The sequence below is a fragment of the Dendrobates tinctorius genome, unplaced genomic scaffold, assembly GCF_039654945.1.
Source record: "Dendrobates tinctorius isolate UK_male_01 unplaced genomic scaffold, ASM3965494v1 ptg000074l, whole genome shotgun sequence".
Lineage (NCBI taxonomy): Eukaryota > Metazoa > Chordata > Amphibia > Anura > Dendrobatidae > Dendrobates > Dendrobates tinctorius.
In genome coordinates, this window is record NW_027361742.1 from 18,947,786 (window position 1) to 18,970,636 (window position 22,851).

The following is a 22,851-nucleotide window of genomic DNA, read 5'->3' on the forward strand; positions in this document are numbered from 1 at the left end:
CTCATAATAACAATCCGTTCTCTGATTGCTTTGTGCTTCTCTTTTCCAGGAATTCAGATGTATATTTGTAACAAGGAACATTATGGATACCTTCCTGTGCCGCTGAAACCACATCAAACCCTTTATGATGATATTGAGAGCTTTACACATGTCCTGACGGATGCAATGAGTAAGTGACGTTCTGTAATAATACTAGCGGCTCCATGCGATCTACCTATGGCCCCCCCTGCAGCATTTAGTGATTACAAACAGGAAGCTCACAACTACGCATCATGCATCACAGACAGATGATCACATAGGACATAACAGATGGTAGTCATTTTATAGTATGCATTGCACAATTTTCTCTTGCGTGCCCCACGTGTATATCATTACTGCAATGGTCTGAAAACCAGGTACATAGTGCAATGGATATTGGTGAACGCTGGGCAACACAGAACCAGGTAAAAAGGGCAGTAAAGGAAAAAAGTTCTTGTCATGTTTTTACTTAAAGTCTTTCTGATGACCTTATATCCTGCTCTAGATTATGTTATTCAGGTCATTGTATTGCCACACTGAGTTAGGAAAAAGACTTAACAACACATTGGGACCTCATCACCCTTCATAAGGCTATAATTAATAATGGGTGAGACATTAAAGACTAAAAAGACACAGACACCAGAACAGAGGCCATACGGGAGTCCATGGTGACGCCATCTGTCCCATTAACAGTGAATGGTTAAGTCTGAATCATGTTTTTGGTGATATACACAGAAACACTCAAGTCACTGCTCATCATAGAGAAAAGGATAAATACGAATTTAGCCTTAAACGTGCTCCAAAATTTTCTGTATCCAAATCGTACCAATAAAAATGTCTACTCATTGCGCAAAAACAAGTCCCCACTTAGATCAGTCATATGTCAACAAAAATGTGGGGTGTTTATTACTACGTGTTATATAGGATGGTCGTGTTTTATAGCACAGATAACTAAAGCTCTGGAAAAATGAAATGATTCCCCTCCCTATACCACCCCAAAACAATCCAGCAAAATCTGCACACCAAAAGGCCCCAATCCAATTGGCCCCCTCTATCTTCTGAGCCCCACGGTGTGCCCAAACAGAAGGTAATGCTCATATGTACGACAATGGTGTAAACCTACATAGCAATGTTTTTAGCCCATCAATGGCATATTTGCAATTTATCTTTAATTCTGCAAAATCCATAGATTTTTTTTTCAGGAAAACACCCATTAAGCCAAAAATGGTCTCTGCACCTGAAGATAATTTGCCCATTTCCAAAATGGGGTCACTTTTGGGGATTTTCTGTTATTTTGGTACCTCAGGGACTTTCCAAATGGTGGTATAACAATATGGGGCTAGTAGAGACAATGATGTCACAATAACGGGATAATAGACACCTGATGTCACAGCACAGAGATAATAAACTCGGTGATGTTGCAGTACAGGGATATAAACACAGTGACCTCACAGTGCAGAGATAATGTGCACAGTAATGTCACAGTACAGGAATAATATTCGTAGTGACGTTACAGTACATGGATAATAAACACAGATAAGACAATGAGCACAGTGATGTCATATTACACATAGTAATGTCACAACGCAGAGATAATATACTGTACGTAGTGAGATCACCATACAGGCATAATAAACAAAGTGATGTCACATTACAAAGAAAATAAACACATTGATGTCACATGGAGAGGGGAGTCTCTTATTGTTACAGGCAGACATTTGTACTCACCTGCTCTTATGCTGTAAGAGAAGATCACCTTGTGACTGTGTTATTCTGATTCTTTCTCTTTTGCTCTGTTCCTTCCTCTCTGAGGGTATGTGCACACGCTGCGAATTCTGCTGCGGATCCGCAGCGGATTTGGCCCTGCGGGTCCGCAGCAGATTCTGCTGCATTGTAAAGTACCTTTATTTCCTATAGAAATAAAAAAACACAGTGCCCATGCTGCAGATTTTTCCGCGCGGTTTTGCTGCGGGTTACAATCCGCAGCATGTCAATTCTTTGTGCGGATTTCGCTGCGGTTTCACACCTATCCATTATGAGGTGTGAAACCGCAGGGCAAAACCGCAGGCTAATCCGCAGATAAACCGCAGGACTTTTGTCCTGCGGATTTACCTGCGGATTTTTCATCAAAATCCACACAACCTAAAAACTACGTGTGCACTTACCCTAATACTTTTCTTTTCTCTGCTCTGTTTCTTCTGTCACGCCACTGCAATGCAGGTAAATGCAAGCTCCACTACATGGCAGTAGAGTGAAGGGAGGACTGCAATGCAGCGGAGAGGCCACCACCAAGTGGCAGCAGAGTAGTCAAACAAGACAGGTCGATATAAGACTGTAGCGCAGTACAAAAGGAATAAGCAAAAACAGCATCAAAAACAAGCCAAATGGGTCTGTACCGGTCAGAAGCAGATATGCCAAAGACAAGAGACAAAACAACAAGTCAGGGTCCAAGCCAAGTTAAAACCAGGGAGTCAATGCAAGAAAGGGAAAAACTGAGTCGGGAAGGGAAGAGGGGATAAACAGACACGGTGTTAGAGTTGCGGATCGCACTAAACATAAAATATAATAAAGTGTGATCGCAACCCAGAGTCCACCATGCAGAGATGGTAAACTGCTGCTCGGTAATGGTGGACACTAGCTGAACACTGGCGGAGTAACCGCTGACCCGGTGTGCGCAGGAGCGAACTCTGTTACAGTACAGAGCCGCAGAAAGAGACGCCGAAGCCTGTCACCTCACAGACTACGGCTTATGGAACCGCTACTGCGGCACCAGGGATTAACCCTAGAGAAACGCTGTACCCTGTTAGCAGTCACAGGGTGCAGCCGACAGTTGTGTTACCGCACTGCGTGCGTACAGCGCAGCACTGACGGATGCCACTAGCCAGCCTAAGCTTAGCGCTGGAAAGCGCAGTAACTGCACACGGCACCGCTGAGACGGACACTGCGGCATATGCGGTACAGAGGTGTCTCATGCAGATGACACTCTCTGGCATAACGTGTGAGAGGAGCTGGAAGCACTGTGGCGCTATGCAGTGCCATCGCTCGGCGCTGACTCAGGACTCTAAACCCTACCAACATGCGTATCAAAGGAAGAGGTTTCATAATGAGTCATTCAGCGGTTCACAAGCATCCATCATCACACACATCACTACCAATTACTGTCTATACTAACGCATGGCAGTGCGGCCATGCGACTCATTTATAGTAGCGTCCTTCCGGGATCTTCCTAGTGGTCCAATGGGAGTAGCAATAGGACCTGAGCATCTGACCTCCAATGAGAGGACTTCCCACGGGCATGCTCAGTGGGCCGAAAGAAGGATTTAGTCCCAAGAGCTGCTCGCTGCTGGCTATTGCAGGTTACTATAGCTGAACCCTGATTGGCAGCAGTAACCAAGCCAACAGTAGTAGACTGAGCAAGACGCTGGGAATGATGTCTTTGCTAAGCAGGCTCCTCTGCAGCCGGAGAGGAATGGGAGACCGCAGAAGGCAAGGCTCGAAATTCCTCCTGTGCAGAGGCAGGAACCCGATGCCTAACACACGGGTTCAGTAAGCAAGCAGCAGAACAAATCAGGGCAAATAAGATCAGCTACACATGCCGTAGGCAGAAACTATAACTGACATGGTCTGCAGGATGCAGCGGAGATAAATAGCAAACTTGAGACCAGACTAAGACTGAGGAAGTTAACACCTGGCCTGACCAGACCGGAAAAAGGGGAAGACAGGATTTAAAACCCGGTCTAGATCATGATAGTACCCTCCTCTCAATGGGGACCACCAGGTTTCCCAGGATAACGTGAATGAAATGCCAGGACCAATCGATCCGCATGGACAGAACGTGCCGGGTCCCACGATCGCTCCTCAAGACCATTACCCCTCCAATGAACCAAGAACTGAAGTGAACGGCAGACCATGCGAGAATCCACAATCTGCTTCCCTTCATTCTCAGCCTGACCAGTCAGAGAGACAGGTGGTGGAAGGGATTGGGACCCAACAGAGGGAGACACAAATGACTTCAGAAGGGACTTATGGAACACGTTGGGGATCCTAAGTGATGGAGAAAGGCGCAAGCGAAAGGCAACTGGGTTGACAACCTCTATGATCTCATAAGGGCCAATAAACGGGACCCAGCTTAACAGAAGGAACCTTCAACCGTATATTCTTAGTAGACAAGCATACCTTATCTCCAAAAGCAAGTGCAATAGAGATCCGCACTGCTGCAGCACCAATGTCCAAAACCTTTTGTAAGTATCCAGACCACTATTTGGCTTCTTAGCCCAGAGCCCATGGGTGCCAACACAATGAAAAAACAGAGCAAATGTCCATACACAGAAAAAGAAAAGAGGGTTGCACTCACCGTCCCTTTAAAAATCTACTTTATTGAGGTAGTTTAAAACATACAGGACCCGTAGAAGCGCATTTGCTCGAAAACGATCGTCGTCCTGCTTATTCCGCATGAAACTCTCCTGTCATGTATGTTTTAAACTTCCTTAATAAAGTGGATTTTTAAATGGACGGTGAGTGCAACCCTCTTCTCTTTTTCTGTGCATACCTTATCTCCCACTAAATATACCGGCCCTGAAGACCGTCGCTTGTTAGCAAAATGTTTATGTTTGCCCTGAGCCTCCCCAATGTTCCTCTGGCCTTGACATTTTTGGAACCAGGTTGAAAGGTGATGAGAAAATGAAAGCGTGAAAAAAAGAGACCACCTCGCCTGTCTAGGAGTTAAATGTTTGGCAGACTCAATATATGACAGGTTCTTGTGGTCCATAATCACCGTGATCCGATGAACAGCCTCCTCCAAAAAGTGCCTCCATTCTTCAGAAGCCAACTTTTTGGTAGTAACTCCCGATTTCAGACATCGTAATTTCTCTCAGTAGGAGAGAATTTCTTAGAGAAAAAGGCACAGGGTCTCAGGTTAGTCAAGTGATGGGTCCCTGGGACAACAATGCCCCCACCTCCGCCTCTGATGCATCCACCTCAACAATAAATGGTTCAGACGGAGCAGACTGGATCAAAACAGGAGCAGACATAAAGTGTTCCTTTAATAAAGAAAACACCACCACTGCTGGAGCTGACCAGTTTTTGAGATCAGCCCCCATACGAGTAAGATCCATTGAGGGGCTTGACCACCTGCAAAAACCCCTTAATGAATTTCCTGTAGTAATTGGCAAACCCCAAAAACCACCGATGACACTTCAGGTCTCTGAGTTGCACCCAATCCACAATGGCTCGTACCTTCCCAGGGTCCATACGAAACCCCTTGGCAGACAGGATGAACCCTAAAAAGGACAAATCTTGTACGAAAAATGAACATTTTTAGGTTTAGCAAAAAGAAAGTTCTCCTGTAACCTCTGGAGAACTGCACGTAGATGACCCATGTGATTTTATTTGTCAGATGAGAATACCAGGATATCATCTAAGTAAACCACCATAAAGCACCCAATGAAATCAGAAAATACATGGTTAATAAAATTCTGAAAGAAGGCTGGCGCATTAGTGAAACCAAAGGGCATAACAAAATTCTCAAACAAACCCTCAGAGGTGAGAAATGCCATTTTCCACTCAACCCATTCCCGAAATCAGATAAGATTATATGCTCCCCTGAGGTCCAATTTACAAAACCACTTGGCCCCAGATAGTTGGTTATACAAATCAGGGATGAGCGGGAGGGGATAAGTATTTCTCACAGTGGTCTTATTTAATTCCTGAAAATCGAGGCACGGGAGCAAACCATTATCTTTTTTTTTACAAAAAAGAATCCAGCCGCCACTGGAGAGACAGAGGGATGGATGTGACCCTTATGTAGACTTTCAGATATATATTCCTTCATAGCGGTATGCTCCGGGTCAGAGAGGTTGTACAGACAGGCCTTGGGCAATTTAGCACCTGGAATCAGATTGATAGCACAATCAAAAGGTCAGTGTGGTGGTAAGATCTCCGCCTCCTTTTTGGAAAAGACATCCTAAAAATCCTTCAGGTACTCCGGAATACCCTCCAGATTTACAGATGACACCAGTACAGAGCTAAGACAACCTTTAACACAAATAGGACACCATTTAACAATGTCCTGAGATTCCCAGTCAATCACAGGATTGTGTAACTGTAAACAAGGAAATCCCAACACCTGTCCCGCAGGAAGATTGTCTAGAACAAAACATGAAATATGTTCCTGGTGCAAGGAACCCACCTTAAGGAGGAACTCCTCCGAGACAAATTTAATAATGTTTTTAGCCAACAGTGTTTTTTCAATGGCCACATTATGAATAGGGCTCTCAAGCCTAACTGTCCCTAACTTGCACTTGTTCACCAAGTTAGAGTCAATAAAGTTCATGGATGACCCACAGTCCACAAAGGCAGAAGTGGGGGTGAAGCAATTCCCACAACAAAATTCCACTTTCAACAATATTTTATGAAATGAGGAAAAAGATATCTGACAGTCTGGGTGACCTCGTCAGTAGTCACCCAGACCTAGGCGTTTCCCGACACCTTCCTAGTCGGAGGGCAGGAGGGACAGTCCTTTTTCAATGTCTTGGATTTCCACAGTAGAAACACAATTTTCCTTTGCATCGCCGTCTCCTCTCTTTCTCCCTGAGGTTGATGTTCCCCACCTCCATAGGTTCAGTAGGTGGCATAACAGCAGGAGTAGTAGGAAGCAAATTAACCTCTCGCTGCACTACACCTCTCTCCCACAGCCTCTGATCCATATGAATAACCTGAGTCATGGCCTCCTCCAAGGAGCTGGGTGGTGGATGGAGAGCCAGAGCGTCCTTCAGGTGATCTGACAGTCCCCTACTGAACTGGTACATTAGCGCAGAGTTGTTCCAAGACACCTCAGTGGACCATCGTCAGAACTCGAAGTGTGGCGCCCCTGAGGCTCAGTCGCCACAGAAGTACTGCACCTCCTCCTGAGGTGTGGTACCCCACCATCCAGGTAAGGTGGAGACTCCTGACCACACTCCAACACCTGCACCCCACACCACAAAGTAGTGTAGCAAAGCACCTTTGGCGGCTCCCTGCTTGGAGTGTAGCAAAGCACCCATTGGTGGCTCCCTGCTTGGAACACGAAATGTGGTGGGTGGAGCTTAGTTCACATTAAAGAGAGCGGGAAGAGTTTAGGATGGGGGTCAGTTGTTGAGTAAGGAGAGAGAGAAGAAGATCCCCGGAGAGCAGGATAGATGGATGGAAGTGCTGCAGCAGATCCCAGTGACCTGGGTCTGCTGGCACAGGAAAGGAAGAGAGAGCGACAGACTGAAAGCCTGATTTTCCATAGAAAGAAAGATTAGTACGGAACGTGAGGAGTAAAAGAGAACAGAGGACGTTGGTTAGAAGAGAACCCTTCCTAGAAGTTCTAAGCGCAAGGCCGGGGCCCGGTCCCTGAGGTTCTATGGATACTAATGGTCCTGCAGCAGACACCAGAGGATTAGAAGTAGTGACAGCTTTATTCCCACACAAGACTTGGGGGCACAACAGCAACTGGATAGTGAGCCGGGACTTAGTAGCAAGGATTCCCCGAAGCAGGCTACAGCTGTCTGCCGTACAAGTAGAGTTCATAAGAACATCGGACAGGAGGAACTCCAGTGTAACTCGTACTGAAGTACTGTAGGAGTACTTCATTTAAAGGCGCTATAAGAGGAGACAATCAGAAAGGCACATGTTGGCGGAGTGTTGGAAAGGAGTATTCCATCTGGCCTGGAGGTTGACTGAGTCCCTGACCCAGAGGACACATCATGGAGGCAGGTACCTGTTTGTACAACAGACTGTGAGTAAAGCTTTGGAACTACATGCCCTGGTGTCCTCCACTCATTCCTGCGCCACACACACCTGGCACCACTACATCCCTGTGTCTACACTGCACCATTCCTGCAGCGCTTCTCTACACTGCCCTGGGACTACAGCCCTGCCTGTGGAGGGCTATAACATCACTGCTGCACCACACCATCTGTCCCAGAGGATCTGTCTGCAGCGTTGGCTTACATCTCTATTGCCGAACACCACAGGTGGCATCACGAATCACTTATAGACTTTCATCACTATAAGCACACTGCAACAACTCCTTTTACAATGGGCGCCCAGGGCCACGGGCCGGGTCCCAGCTGCCGTGACATTTCCCATTGAAGCTCATCGGGCCCGGTACCGAGTACCCTACAGCCCTGGGGGGGCAACCCAGGAGCAATACCATTCGTCCGAGAACTTACCCGGAAATATACCCATGATAGTGTCCTCTTCCATTCTGACCCAGTCAGGTTCGTCAAAAATAAGTCCTAAGGCCTCAAAGAACCTATCAACAGACATATGTTCAGGGGCAGTAGCAGGTAAAGAGAAAGCCCATGATTGAGGTCTCTCCCAAAGTAAGGAAGTAATTATCTCCACCCTCTGACTCTCATTTCCAGAGGATCGGGGTCTAACAGAAAACATCAACTTACAACTCTCCCTGAACGCACGGAACTTCTCCTTTTCTCTGGAGAAGGTATCTTGGAGCCTGACCGTAGGTTCAGGAGGGTGCAGAAAAACATCAACAGTGTCAGTGCTTACAGACAGACTGGGAAATAGATCCCTGAAGAAATTTAACAGTCTCAGAAAGCTCCTTCTGCAGTTGCTTATGAGACATAGCCACAGCCCTATGTTCCACAGACAAATCCTGCATCATCTGCGTCAAACTAGACATCTGATCTGCTAAGGTACGGAGCGGATCCATAGCAAGAGGAGCAGAGAAAAAAAAATCTGTCTGTTAGGTCAGTTATAATGTCACGCCGCTGCAATGCAGGTAAATGCAAGCTCCACTACATGGCAATAGAGTGGAGGGAGGACTGCACACAGCAAGGCCAGACCTGCAATGCAGCGGCGAGGCCACCACCACGTGGCAGCAGAATAGTCAAACAAGCCGGTCGATATAAGACTGTAGCGCAGTACAAAAAGAATAAGCAAACACAGCATCACAATAAAGCCAAATGGGTCTGTACTGGCCAGATATGCCAAAGACAAGAGACAAAACAACAAGTAAGGGTCCAAGCCAAATCAAAACCTGGGAGTCAATACACGAAAAGGAATAACAGAGTCGGGAGGGGAAGAGGGGATAAACAGACACGGGTTCTGTAAGCAAGCAGCAGGACAAATCTGGGCAAACAGGGTCAGCTACACACCCCATAGGCAGAAACTATACCTGATATTGTCTGCAGGTTGCAGCGGAGATAAATTGCAAACATGAGACCAGACTAAGGCTGAGAAAGTTAACCCCTGGCATGACCAGACCGCAAAAAGGGGAAGGCAGGATTCAAAACCCAGTCTGGATCATGACACCTTCCTCTCTGATTCTTTTCTTTGCTCTGCTCTCTGTTCCTTCCTCTCTGATTCTTTTCTTTGCTCTGCTCTCTGTTCCTTCTTTTCTGATTCTTTTATTTGCTCTGCTCTATGTTCCTTCCTCTCTGATTCTTTTCTTTGCTCTGCTCTCTGTTCCTTCCTCTCTGATTCTTTTCTTTGCTCTGCTCTCTCTCTCTGTTCCTTCCTCTATGATTCTTTTCTCTGCTCTCTCTATTCATTCCTCTCTGATTCTTTTATTTGCTCTGCTCTCTCTCTTCCTTCCTCTCTGATTCTTTTCTTTTCTCTGTTCCTTCCTCTGATTCTTTTCTTTGCTCTGCTCTCTGTTCATTCCTCTCTGATGCTTTTCTTTGCTCTGCTCTCTCTCAGTTCATTCATCTGATTATTTTCTTTGCTCTGCTCCCTTTCTGTTCCTTTTTCTCTGATTCTTTCTCTTTTGCTCTGCTGTCTCTCTGTTCATTCCTCTCTGATTCTTTTCTTTACTTTTGCTCTCTGTTCCTTCCTCTGATTCTTTTCTTTGCTCTGCTCTCTGTTCCTTCCTCTCTGATTTTCTTCTTTGCTCTGCTCTCTGTTCCTTCCTCTCTGATTTTCTTCTTTGCTCTGCTCTCTGTTCCTTCCTGATTCTTTTCTTTGCTCTGCTCACTGTTCTTTTCACTCTGCTTTGTCTTTCTGTTCGCTCTGCTCTCTGTTCTTTCCACTGCTTATTTTTGTTTGCCCTGCTCTCTGTTCATTTCTCACCTTCTCTCTGCATTGTTTGTTCTTGTTTTCTTTCTCTGGCTGTCAGTCAGGGCTGGGGCGCTGTTACAGCCTCCACTCACTATACACTTAGTGGTGACTGAAGCCACTCCGGCTGCACTCCTATGACTGAAAGCCCAAGGCTGCCAGCAGGAATAAAATTAATTTCTTCTCAGCAGCGGGACTCTCCGTACAGACACCAGGAAGCTTCAGAACTCTATTAACCCTAATCTGCAAGATAAGAGTTTTTTTACAGTACTAGTTCCCTTTTCGCTAGCTTTTAGACAGTACTATTAACGCCTTCACGACTTTTAATGTATGTGTATGTCAGAAGTCGTGTCTCTAACTTCGATGCAAGCTCGCACGCCGAGCCCACATTTTTCCCGTACATGATGGCTGACTTAATCAGCCAACATGTTTTTTTCACAGCTGCGGATGGAGCCGTGCTCAGCCCGTGGCTATTAACCAGTCAAATCCCTTTCCCTTTGTCAACTTCTTATAGTGGCATTCAACATGCACTGGCATGGGGACATGTCATTTCATGCTCCCATCAGCATGCCCAAAACATGCGGTTCACTAATGGGTTTTCATGGCAGCCGGGGGTCTGCAGAAGACCCCCGTGAACAAATGTAGTGGATGGTAATCCAATGATAACAATCTAGTATTGCGTATTGGACTAAATATAAAATTAACAAACTTTATTCCAAAATTATTTAAAAACTAAACAAAGTGCATGTGCAAAATACAGACAAACCGAACACACACAAAAACCTGTACAGTAAACCCTGAATATGCGCAAGGGCTAGCAGACCATACATATATTGGATTGGCCTATATATCACCGATGACCATTCAAATTTGCTATAATGATCCTATATTAGTGACTGTCCTAATCCTAGATACTATGCCTCCATTTTCCCATATATTGTAATGTGCTGAGTGTGAGAATATGTACATGGCATGATGGTTAAGAAAGATCACGGTTTTGCGTTTTTTCTTTATCCCTCCCCCTCAAAAATATATATTCTGACAGTGTATGGTGTGGGTTTAGTGGGGCTTAGAGGAATGATTGTTCCGGGTCCCGTATGGGTCTGTATTTGAATTGCTGAGGTCAATGTTTGTACAGACACGGCGATTTGAGAGAATGCACATGCGCGCTCCAGTACGTTCCATAGACCAGAACTTCCTGTCTGCTGCAGGACATGAGGCAGGAAATGATCCGGCGTTAACCGGAAGTATATTCAGTGGTGCATGCTTTATGAAATGAACGCCGTGAGTGCCTCAGAGATGGCAATTTGACCTAAGCGACAGGTCATGTCATTTTCCTGAGACTCCCCTGATGATTGTAAATGAAACGCGTCGGTATAAAGGGAGACGTATGATGTTATAGGGCGCGCTGTGAATCAACAGATTGGTTAGACCATTCCAAACAATCTTGATGGTCGCAAAAACTGATTGTTCTGTGGGGAGAAATATATGGGAGTCCATAGGAGCACATAATTCATTAAGTTCTTATGTGAATCAGTCCCTTTATGGACTCATTTCTCTCTTTTTTGCCATGTATGTATGGTATTTGACTATTGATCCCTTGAGAGGGGATTCAGTTTGATATGAGCCTGGTCACGATGTTTCCACTGAATATGCTTTGGTGATTTTGGAAAGTGTCTAATGTATGTGTGAGCTGTAGTTTTCTATGAATTTTTTAATGTATTTTCTAGGCTGCACAATACGAGATTTACAGTGACTGATGCTGATCTGGTCTCTACCTACTGTACAATTAACCTGAATGCGTTTGTTGAATACAAATGTTTGATACTTTGGGTTTGGTGGTATACCCACATTAGCCTATTTGAGTCATGTGACTCGTGTCACTATGTTTATATATTGGGCCTTTTTGGATTTAGATCGGCCTCTCAGATACATGTATTGATTGTCAACGGTGATATATAGGCCAATCCAATATATGTATAGTCTGTTAACTCTTAAGCATATTCAGGGTTTACTGTACAGGTTTTTGTGTGTGTTCTGTTTGTCTGTATTTTGCAAGTGCACTTTGTTTAGTTTTTTAAATAATTTTGGAATAAAGTTTGTTTATTTTATAGTTAGTCCAATATGCTATACCTGAAGACTCCCATGCCTGTCATTGGGACTTTCTTGTGAAAGCCAGACAGTGGCTGGCGTTCATAGGAGATCGTGAGTTTGGCTACGCAAAGAAGGGCTGATGCAATGCTGTGTGTAGCACAACCGATCAGGCGATCGCAGAGTCAAATATATATAAAGTAAAAATGTGAAAAAAAATTTTAAAAAGTAAAAATACACAAGTTAAAATCTCCCATCTCTTTTGCCACATTAAAACTAAAAAAATACATATATTTGGAATCACAAGAGTCTGATCTATCAAAATATAAAATAAATTAATCCGATCGGTAAACATCGTAGTGAGAAACAAAATCTAAACTCCAGAATTACATTTTTTTGGCCGCTTCAACATTGCAATAAAATTCGAAAAGAGGCAATCAAAACCTCTTTTCTACCCCCAAAAGGTATCACTAGAAATGTCAGCTCAGGGGACAAAAAAGATGACATTATCCAGCCCCAGATCCCGAAAAATGAAAACATTACTGGTCTCAGAAAATGGTGACACAGCAAAACTTTTAACTCTCACAAATTTCTGAATGTTATTTCACCACTTAAATGAAAAAGAAACTACCGGTATACAAATTTTGGGGAATTTTGGTATCTGCATAATCGTATTGACCTGGAGAATCATATTGCTAGATCAGTTTTACCATATAGTGAACCTGGTAAGTTAAAAAAAAGAAATACAGTTGTGTAATTGCACTTGAAATTTTGTCCCATTTTCCAATGCATCACATGATAGATAAGATGAAAGATGTCATTCAAAAATAAAACTTGTCCTGCACAAAAACATGGCTCGTTGAAGAAGGGGAGGGAAAGAAAAAGGAAATGAAAAATGGAAAATCGCTTTGGGGTGAAAGGGTTTAACGGACTCCCTCCGTTTGATGTCGGCTCCAGCAGTGAGCACACATCTTTCCCAGGACATGTCAGCTCTATTGAACAGCTGACATGTGTCCGCAATAGCTGCAGGTGGAATCGCGATCCACTCATGGCTATTAACCAGTTAAATGCCACTGTCAAACTCTGACAGTGGCATTTTATCAAGCGCTTCCGGCAATCGCGCTAGAAATTCGCACACCGGTGACCCGTATCACGTGATCGCGGGTCACCGGTGTGTTGGCATGACAACCGGAGGTCTCCTGGAAACCTCTATGATAGTCAGTGCCGGATTGCTGTGAGCGCTACCCAGTGCCCAGTGGTAATTCTGCTACATAAAGACGATCTGACCATGCAGCTATTCTGTTTGCAGTACATCATCAGTTTCTTCTCTGTTCGGTATCCTGCCTCTACGTGTGAATACATGGGACATATCTACTGGCACCACGTGTATTCAAGACGCATGTCCCATCGACAGCCACAGGATTGGACTGACATTGCTATTTTTATTATTTCTAATGGTGCCACCATGGCAATTTGCCACCTCTAAGAGAGACTGCTTACCCTGCTCTCTAATCAATATATGCACCTAACCCCTTTGGCAAAAATTTGCTACTCAACCATCTCTAAAGTACTTCTATAGCAATGTGCCCCTTTTTTTGATATTTGTGACATTCAAGGAGTGTATATTTTTTAATCATATGGTATCTATTCTAAATAAACAACAAAAAGCAACCATCAGACCAGGGTATTAACTGTGATTTGTGGCTATCAGCACCTTAATCCTGTTATACAAAGCATCTTCTCTACTGGTATTTATTTTACACAATAGCCTACTCATAGTGCTTCTGTAAATTTATGCTACAGTAAGACATTGAAATTGGTTTTCAAGCGACATGGAACTTTATCTAGTATCTTGCCATATGAACTACCCTCCCGTCAAGTGGCTATGTGGGTGTGCCCTGCAGATGAACGCAGAGGATGTATTTGGACTGATTGATTCTGGGAGCTCGGTGACCCTAGTGAGGGCCGTGCCCGATAAATTTATAATGTCCAAAAGGAAGATCGAGGTCACCTGTGAAAGGGAGAGATAGTTCGTTGGATGCAGTGAGTAACCAGAGACAGAAGGGGTTAACAGGAATTTTCTGAACAATCAAGAACAGGCAATACTTTACGCAGGGAGAAAAAGGAAATGGCAATGGAAATATGCAAAAATAAATGGGACACTTATCAGTGGCGGTCCTGGCAAGGGGAAGACTGGAATATCTCCCGGCGGAGTCTCCAATGATGCACAAAGTCTCTGGCTCTGCTGCGAAGAAACGAGTAACACTGCCTCCCGACAGTGCCGAAGAATTCATTCCTCTTTGTCTTGGGTAGGCTGGAACGTACACACAGTCCTTTGGGGGATGCCTCAGAAATGGCGCCGGCACGGGTTGCAAGCACGTGTACAAGCCACTACAACCCGCGGTCTTTTGGAGTAGTCTCTAAGCAGTTGTTCCGCTATCTTGGGTGAAACCAGGGTAGCCAACGGTGCAGGTACAGGCGGTAACTGAATAAAGTCAAGAGTAGTCTCGAAGTCAGCACACGAAGGTCTGGAAACAGGGAGTTGTCAATAGAAGCAGCGGAGAGGGAGTCAACCGTCTCCTGTCGCCTTCCCGTCAAGTCTGGTCCATTCCCGCGCTCAGGTCTCCTTTTGTAACCCACGCCCCCTGCTGTCTGACAGAGATGTCTCTCCCTTTCAGAGAAAAACTCCCCCGCCAACAGTGGTGACAGCCCCGATAGTTCCAGCCTTAAAGGGCACCGCACTGCACCGATTGAGGAATGAAGACACTGCTAGGTGACTGGAGCAGATGAGGGAAGCTCAGAGTCTTGTGGAAGATATCGTTCATGTGCCTATTCCTATGTTGAGGAAAGTCATTGGAAGATATGGCCGAGCCATGCAAGAGATGGTGAATAAGTCTGAAGTGGTGAGATTAAGAATTCCAGGTGACTATGAAGACCAGATACCCAGGGAAAAGGGAATGGTTCCATTCCTCATTGTCGGCTCAATTGAAAACCTTAGGAATATCCGAATGCTCCTTGAATATCAGGTGGAATTCCTAAGGGAGATAGAGCAGCTAAGACTTGACAGACTGCAGATTAATAAACAGCTGTAGGAAATGGAAAGAAGATGGCAAACACTTTCAACCTGAGGTCTGGAGAAACGAAAAGATTCCATAAAGAATGGAGGAGTTAGAAGAAGTGACTCCTCTGTTAGCTCAGTGCTGAGTGATCTAGGCAGGAGACCCTGTAGCATACTAGATGGGTCAGATTCAGACCAGACAGTAAGCTTGACTGTAAGTGAGTCTCGCGGCTGCACCAACCGTTGGAGGCGGTCATGGAGAGAGAGGTCTGGTAAAAAAGCCGACTTGAGAGATATGGTGACTAAAAAGGGCCTGGTGACATGGACAGACTGTGACTCAAGGGCTGAAGCCCAAGGCCAGACAGTATAAAAACTAACAAGTGGGCACCATCATGATAATACCAATAGAACAGTTGCTATAGGGCTCACTACATGCATGTAAGTTAGACCAGAACAAAGTGAAGAAAGACCATGCATATACACTCACTGGCCACTTTATTAGGTACACCTGTCCAACTGTGTGTTAAGACTTAATTTCTAATCAGCCAATCACATGGCGGCAACTCAGTGCATTTAGGCATGTAGACATGGTCAAGACAATCTCCTGCAGTTCAAACCGAGCATCAGTATGGGGAAGAAAGGTGATTTGAGTGCCTTTGAACGTGGCATGATTGTTGGTGCCAGAAGGGCTGGTCTGAGTATTTCAGAAACTGCTGATCTACTGGGATTTTCACGCACAACCATCTCTAGGGTTTACAGAGAATGGTCCGAAAAAGAAAAAAAATCCAGTGAGCGGCAGTTCTGTGGCCGGAAATGCCTTGTTGATGCCAGAGGTCAGAGGAGAATGGGCAGACTGGTTCGAGCTGATAGAAAGGCAACAGTGACTCAAATTGCCAACCGTTACAACCAAGGTAGGCAGAAGAGCATCTCTGAACGCACAGTGCGTCGAACTTTGAGGCAGATGGGCTACAGCAGCAGAAGACCACACTGGGTACCACTCCTCTCAGCTAAGAACAGGAAACTGAGGCTACAATTTGCACAAGCTCATCGAAATTGGACAGTAGAAGATTGGAAAAACGTTGCCTGGTCTGATGAGTCTCGATTTCTGCTGCGACATTCGGATGGTAGGGTCAGAATTTGGCGTAAACAACATGAAAGCATGGATCCATCCTGCCTTGTATCAACGGTTCAGGCTGGTGGTGGTGGTGTCATGGTGTGGGGAATTTTTTCTTGGCACTCTTTGGGCCCCTTGGTACCAATTGAGCATCGTTGCAACGCCACAGCCTACCTGAGTATTGTTGCTGACCATGTCCATCCCTTTATGACCACAATGTACCCAACATCTGATGGCTACTTTCAGCAGGATAATGCGCCATGTCATAAAGCTCGAATCATCTCAGATTGGTTTCTTGAACATGACAATGAGTTCACTGTACTCAAATGGCCTCCTCAGTCACCAGATCTCAATCCAATAGAGCATCTTTGGGATGTGGTGGAACGGGAGATTCGCATCAGGGATGTGCAGCCGACAAATCTGCGCCAACTGTGTGATGCCATCATGTCAATATGGTCCAAAATCTCTGAGGAATGCTTCCAGCACCTTGTTGAATCTCTGCCACGAAGAATTGAGGCAGTTCTGAAGGCAAAAGGGGGTCCAACCCGTTACTAGCATGGTGTACCTAATAAAGTGGCCAGTGAGTGTACGTAGGATCACCACACAGAGTACAAATGGATATAATAAAAAGTATTTTATTGTTTATAAAACCACCGACACCACACAGTTTAAAAACATTTAAAAAATACAATAAATTGGGACAAAAATGGTCACCAAGAGATTGATAAAGAATGATCAATATTACACAACCACTGGCTGCAAATAATAAATTAATGCACTGCGAATAAATCATATAGACATGCTGCTAGTGTAACCCCATAAATATACAATGGATCTAATCCATATGCACACAGAGGAAACAACAGGCAAACAACAATTACTACTAATAGACCCCTGCTATAGCTCAAACTCATGTGCCCTAAGTGGGAAGAGGTCTTGGTGAAGAGGCTAATGGCCTGAATACAGATAAGTGGACTAATACATCTCTGCAGACCAGTCAGTGAAGGAAAGTACCCAGTCGCCCTGTCATCTAGGAAGCAGTCATGCAGCCAAAATAGTGAGTGGAGACCCACGGGTTCCGACACTGAAAGTGTCTTTCTCAAGGTGAGTGTGTCTGGTTCTGTTCAGTTCAGCTATTTAAACCTAAATCATTAATTTTAAATCCTTGCCAGCTGGCCGCCGGCAGCATGGAGGCGGCAGGAGACCTTTCAGTGGCACGCGATGAGTCACTCGGAAGTGCTCACTGCTCGAGGTCAAGATCAATAGTGCGCTTGCGTGCCCAAGAATTTGCAGCACCATATTGCGGTTGTAAACAAAGGGTCACCCAGAAGTGCCCGCTGATCTGAGTCAAGGTTTATAGTGCGCTTGTACGCCCAAAGTAGACAGCATTATGCTATGTTATTACGCAGCGAAACACCCAAAGGTATTCAGTAAGAGTCAGTGCTCATACTGCACTTGCGTACCCAGAGTAATTCACAGAGATCGCAGATACAAATAGCACGCATGCGCAGTGGCTCACCCATAGTTGTTTAAGGGCAAGACTTATATTATTAGGTCGAATGCGCATGCTCTCAGTGGTAGAAAATCCTTGGCTCACATGCAATGCCACAATTTTATTGGTATAGATACATAATACAGTGCCGCAATATTATTGGTATAGATACATAAACCAACAATGTCTTAAAGTGCATAACAAGACATTGAGACAAGAGGAGACTTAATAGCTGTCTACAAATATCTAAAGGGCTGTCACATTGTAGAAGGATCAACTTTATTCTCATTTGCACAAGGAAAGACTAGAAGCAATGGGATGAAACTGAATGGGAGGAGACACAGATTAGATATTAGAAAAAACTTTTTGACAGAGTGATCAATGAGTGGAACAGACTGCAACGAGAAGTGGTGAGTTCTCCTTCAATGGAAGTCTTCAAACAGAGGCTGGACAGACATCTGACTGGGATGATTTAGCGAATCCTGCTTTGAGCAGGGGGTTGGACCAGATGGCCCAGGAGGTCCCTTCCAACTCTACGATTCTATGATTCTATTATTATTATAAAATAAATTAAGGTTGACAATCTCTCACGGAGATTTAAGTGATTTGTATCATATCTCACCAACGGAGAGGTAAAGAGTTGGTGCTATGCAATACTGAAATACAAAGGCACAGGGTTGAAGGTCATGTGACAGAGGAAAAAAAGGGGGGGGACAGTAGCTATGGGTGCAAGGAAATTGTATCTGCATACTGACCGCTGGGGGTGGGGAAGGCCTAACAAAGTTAGGACTCTGAAATGTGAGGCGACAAAATCCGTCAGTGCCTTGCTCACAGACAGGAATTTAGTGATGGACTATGTTTCGGGGTTTGACGCTCAAAACCGACTAAGAAGGCCCTCTCGACTGGTAGGGCAAAGTGACAGGGGTGCCCAGTCTTGAGGCCCCTGGTTTATGACATGTGTCCACCCCCATAGGGTTGAACAAAGAGGGAGGTATGTGGTGCAGTGAAAGGGGTAATGCTGGACGGAAGATATATTTCTCCCAGCAGGATAAGATTTGGCCTGAATTTGGCCTAAGGTTGAGGACCAGCAGTGGTGTCACGATCATGTGATCAGCCCATGTGATAGATAACTCACCTGTGGGTGTGGTTATGGGCAGTATAATGAGACTATGGTGTCGTCACATGGGCGGTGTCAGAAGGTCCTGGTAATGGACAGACTTCCTAAATAGCATGTGGTGAGACCGTGTACCTACAGAGCCTGTGTCGGCTACTGTGTTGGGGAAGTTACCGTCCTTCTGAGGATCTGGACCGTCGGGTGGGACATTGCAGAGCAAGTCACGTGACAGTGATCCTAGTATGGCAGCTTCTCTGGAAGCCAGGATTGACAAGGAGTCAGCGTGTGGAGAAGAGCTCCTGGAAGGTAACTCCAGACAAGGGGGTTGTAATATATACGGCAGAGAGGCTTATCTGCTACATGAGCTGACTGGTGGTCATGATAAGTTCGTGGATGTAATGAAATGGACTTTACGTTATGCGGTTTATGCGGAGTTAATAAACCAAATAGATTGTTTTTTTTGTGAAAAACATTCCTGTGTGCTTTAATCCCGTTGCCAAACGAGAGTCCCCCAACACACTCAGGGAGTGCTATTTCACACAGCCTTTATAAATCATGCAGACATCAAACAGATACATCTCAACATCAATTATCCAAAGGAGACTGCAAGAAGCAGGCCTTCATGATTAAATTGCTGCAAATATTCCACTACTGAGGACCACAAAAAGGAAGAAGGAACTTGTTTTTGCCAAGCAAAATAAAGACTGGACATTAGATAAGACCTTTTTCCATTTCACTCCAGACCTTATAATCAAATGAGAAGAATATATTTCCTCCTGTGGGACCGCAGACAGTAAATAAAAAAAATTTCCAAAAACTGGATGAAAACCCCCACAACAAAAAAAGGGAAGGTACCAGTAGCAGTAGCGGTGCGGTAATTGAGAGCAAACTCAGCCAGAGAAAGAAAATTCATCCAGTCCTCTTGATTAGATGAAACAAACATCTTAACTGTTGTTGTAATTCTTGGTTCATAGTCTTTGTCTCACCATTAGTCTCAGAATAATAACCTGAGAAAAACGAAAGCCTAACTATTAATCTGGAGGATTAGCTACATCAAAAGTTAGCAATAAACTGAATACCTCTCTCTGAAATAATGTTTTTAGGAACACTGTGTGACTTTATGGCGTTAGAGATAAACTTTTAGCCGTTGGCAATTTTAGTAGAGGAACCAATTGAACCATTTTGCTGAACCATCACCCATACTACACTATTACCACCAGAATTAGGCAGATCCGTGACAAAATCCATGGACAAATGAGTTCAAGGTTGAGACGGAAACTCTTTAGGCTAAATAAACCCTGCCGGGACCTGGTGAGTGGCTTTAGACCTGGTGCAAACTCTGAACTTACAGACATACTCTTCAACATCCTTTTGAGCACTTTGCCATTAAAAGGACCTGGAAACAGCTCTCCAGGTGGCAGAGGAACCATGCACTTCGTTAAGAAAATCAGTTCGAAGCGAACACGGCACAAAAATCTTTCTGGGTGATGCGTACAAATTACGGTATGTACAGTAATCTTATAAAAATCTCTCTAAAATCCAAACAATGATGCAAACCTCCATCTTTTTTCTTAACAAAGAAAAACCCTTGGCTACTGATGAGGTGGAAGCATGTAGTCTTTTCAGGTATCTCTTTCAAGACGAGAGAGTCTAAACAGATGAGATTTAAGCAATTTAGCCCCTGAGATAAATTTGATAGCGCAGTCATATAACCTATGTGGAGGAAGAGCTTTTCAGTCTCAGAAAAGCATCCTCAAAATCCTGAATAAAATCTGAAAGAAGAGAACTCATAGATGCCAGGGATTTAGATAAACAAACAGATAAATAATAATTCCCTCAAGACTTAACCTCATGAGTCTCCATATTGATGTTGAGATTGTGTTTGACCAACTAGGGCATACCCAACAAAACTTTATCTGGAAAGGAAAGAAACACCATGAGTGAAACAGATTTTGTGTGTAATACTAACACTTTCATGCAAACATTCTCAAGCTTAGAAGTAACATGACTTTAGGTAAGAGGAAAATTATCAATTGTGAATACTTAAATAGAATGTCCAAGAGTTGAAACTGTGTACCAACACTCGACAGCAAAATCACAGTCAGTGAGATCTAAGGCAGAACCTGAGTCAACAAGCGCCGAGGTAACTATAACTCCAGATTTGGTAACCAAAGTCCAGCAGTATACCGTACATGAGAGATAAGTTCAAACCTTTAGGACCAGTGACCTTATATATTAAATTTTTTTTCTTTACCTTTAAGACATTCAGTAAAGTATTTGAAACACTGAATCACTACGTGACCCGTTTGGTCACAGTATAGACAGAAACAAGCAGGTATTTCCAGTTCAATTCCCTCCTTGGACTCTCTCTAGGCTTCAATTTGCATCGGTTCTCCTGCCTCAATAGGATGAGAGGGAGAAGTCACTAATACGCCCATAAATGTGTTCTTATCCCTAAGTCCTCTGTTCAAATGTACTGCCAGTGACATGGCCTCTTCCAGGGACAATGGGGTGTGATTATAAGCCATCATATCTCATATCTGTATAGAAAAACCCTGGCAGCATTGACTTTGGAGAACTGGGTCATTCCAGGAGTTTCCACTGCCCGGTGTCTCAACTGAGAGCAGTAGTCTTCCACTTTACGATTTCCTTGAATCAACCTGCGGATCATTGATTCAGCAACAGCAATGTTATCGGTGTCATTGTGGGGAGGAGGACTCCCAGACAGTGAAGGGGCAGGTGCCCAGGGGACCGCCATCAGGGTTCCTGAGGGAACGATGCTGGGAGGACAGTAAAAGAAAAGACTTGACTGAAGTTGTCAGGGAAACAGGGGGCGGGGCAAGCTTAACAGGAGCAGGGGACGCGCTGAAGAGTGTGACGGCCGTCTGCGAATCTGGGCTGCAGTGGGGACAGCACCCCGAGTAACCCCGAGACCCTTAACCCCTATACAGGGATCTGGAATTGTAGCAAGGCCCAGGAGGTAGCTGTCTAGATTAGCAGTGGACCAGAGCAGGACGGCCACCAAGGGGTCAAAACTAAAACCCGTAATCAAGGTCAGGATGCAGGAGTCTGAGACCAGGGCGCCGCAGAGGCACAAAATCAGCAGACAGAGGGAGAGTCAAAAGTCCAGGCCAGGGTCAGTAAAACCAGGAGGGCAGCGAGGTACAGAATCAGCAGGCAGAAGGAGTCAGGAATCCAAGCAAAGGTCAGCATCAAAAAGTCGGAAGAGAGGCGGAGGTACAAAAACGGCAGGCAATAGAATGGTCAAGAATCCAGACTGAGGTCAGAGTATACACTATAGAAATCCACACAGTAACACGCAGGGGAACCAAGAATATATCCGGCGGCTTGCAAGACCAGTCCCCAGGTATTTGAGGGATCAGGTCCTCCCTCACAGGTTCCCGGCCCGATGATGTAACCAGGACCGCCCCCGGACCAGGCCAGATGGACATGCAGTAAGCCCTACATGACTGACAGAGGGGCGGAGCCTGCGCCCACCAGATGCCTGTGCAGGAGCCCCCTCTCTGCCACCACCCTCACCCTGGAGCGAACCACGGCGCCTCCCAGTGGCTGAGGCAGGAATAGCCGTCCCCGAGTCCGACGGCGATGTGACGGTCCGGCGCCCCCGAGTGGCCGAGACCGGAACTGCAGGCCCTGAGTCTGGCAGTGACGTCCGGCGCCTCCTAGTGGCAGACGCTGGAACAGCAGGCCCCGAGTCCGACGGCGACGTGACGGTCCGGCGCCCCCGAGTGGCCGAGACCGGAACTGCAGGCCCTGAGTCTGGCAGTGACGTCCGGCGCCTCCTAGTGGCCGACGCCGGAACAGCAGGCCCTGAGTCTGGCTGTGACGTGACAAAGAGGCAGTTGAGAGAGAGCCAGACAACAGACAAGAAGTCGGGTGAGACAGAGAGGACCGAGGGAGCGAAC

General features: G+C 45.3%; 1 protein-coding gene across 3 annotated transcripts in view; it reads left to right on the forward strand.

Annotated features, from left to right (window-relative positions):
* The window catches only part of COLGALT2 (collagen beta(1-O)galactosyltransferase 2), a 412,958-nt gene that overhangs the window by 257,065 nt on the left and 133,042 nt on the right, over nt 1–22,851 (forward strand). For all 3 annotated transcript variants that reach the window (XM_073582911.1, XM_073582910.1, XM_073582912.1), the window contains one exon: nt 50–169. In XM_073582911.1, the coding sequence (XP_073439012.1) occupies nt 50–169 (120 nt within the window). The remainder of the gene's footprint in view (nt 1–49; nt 170–22,851) is intronic.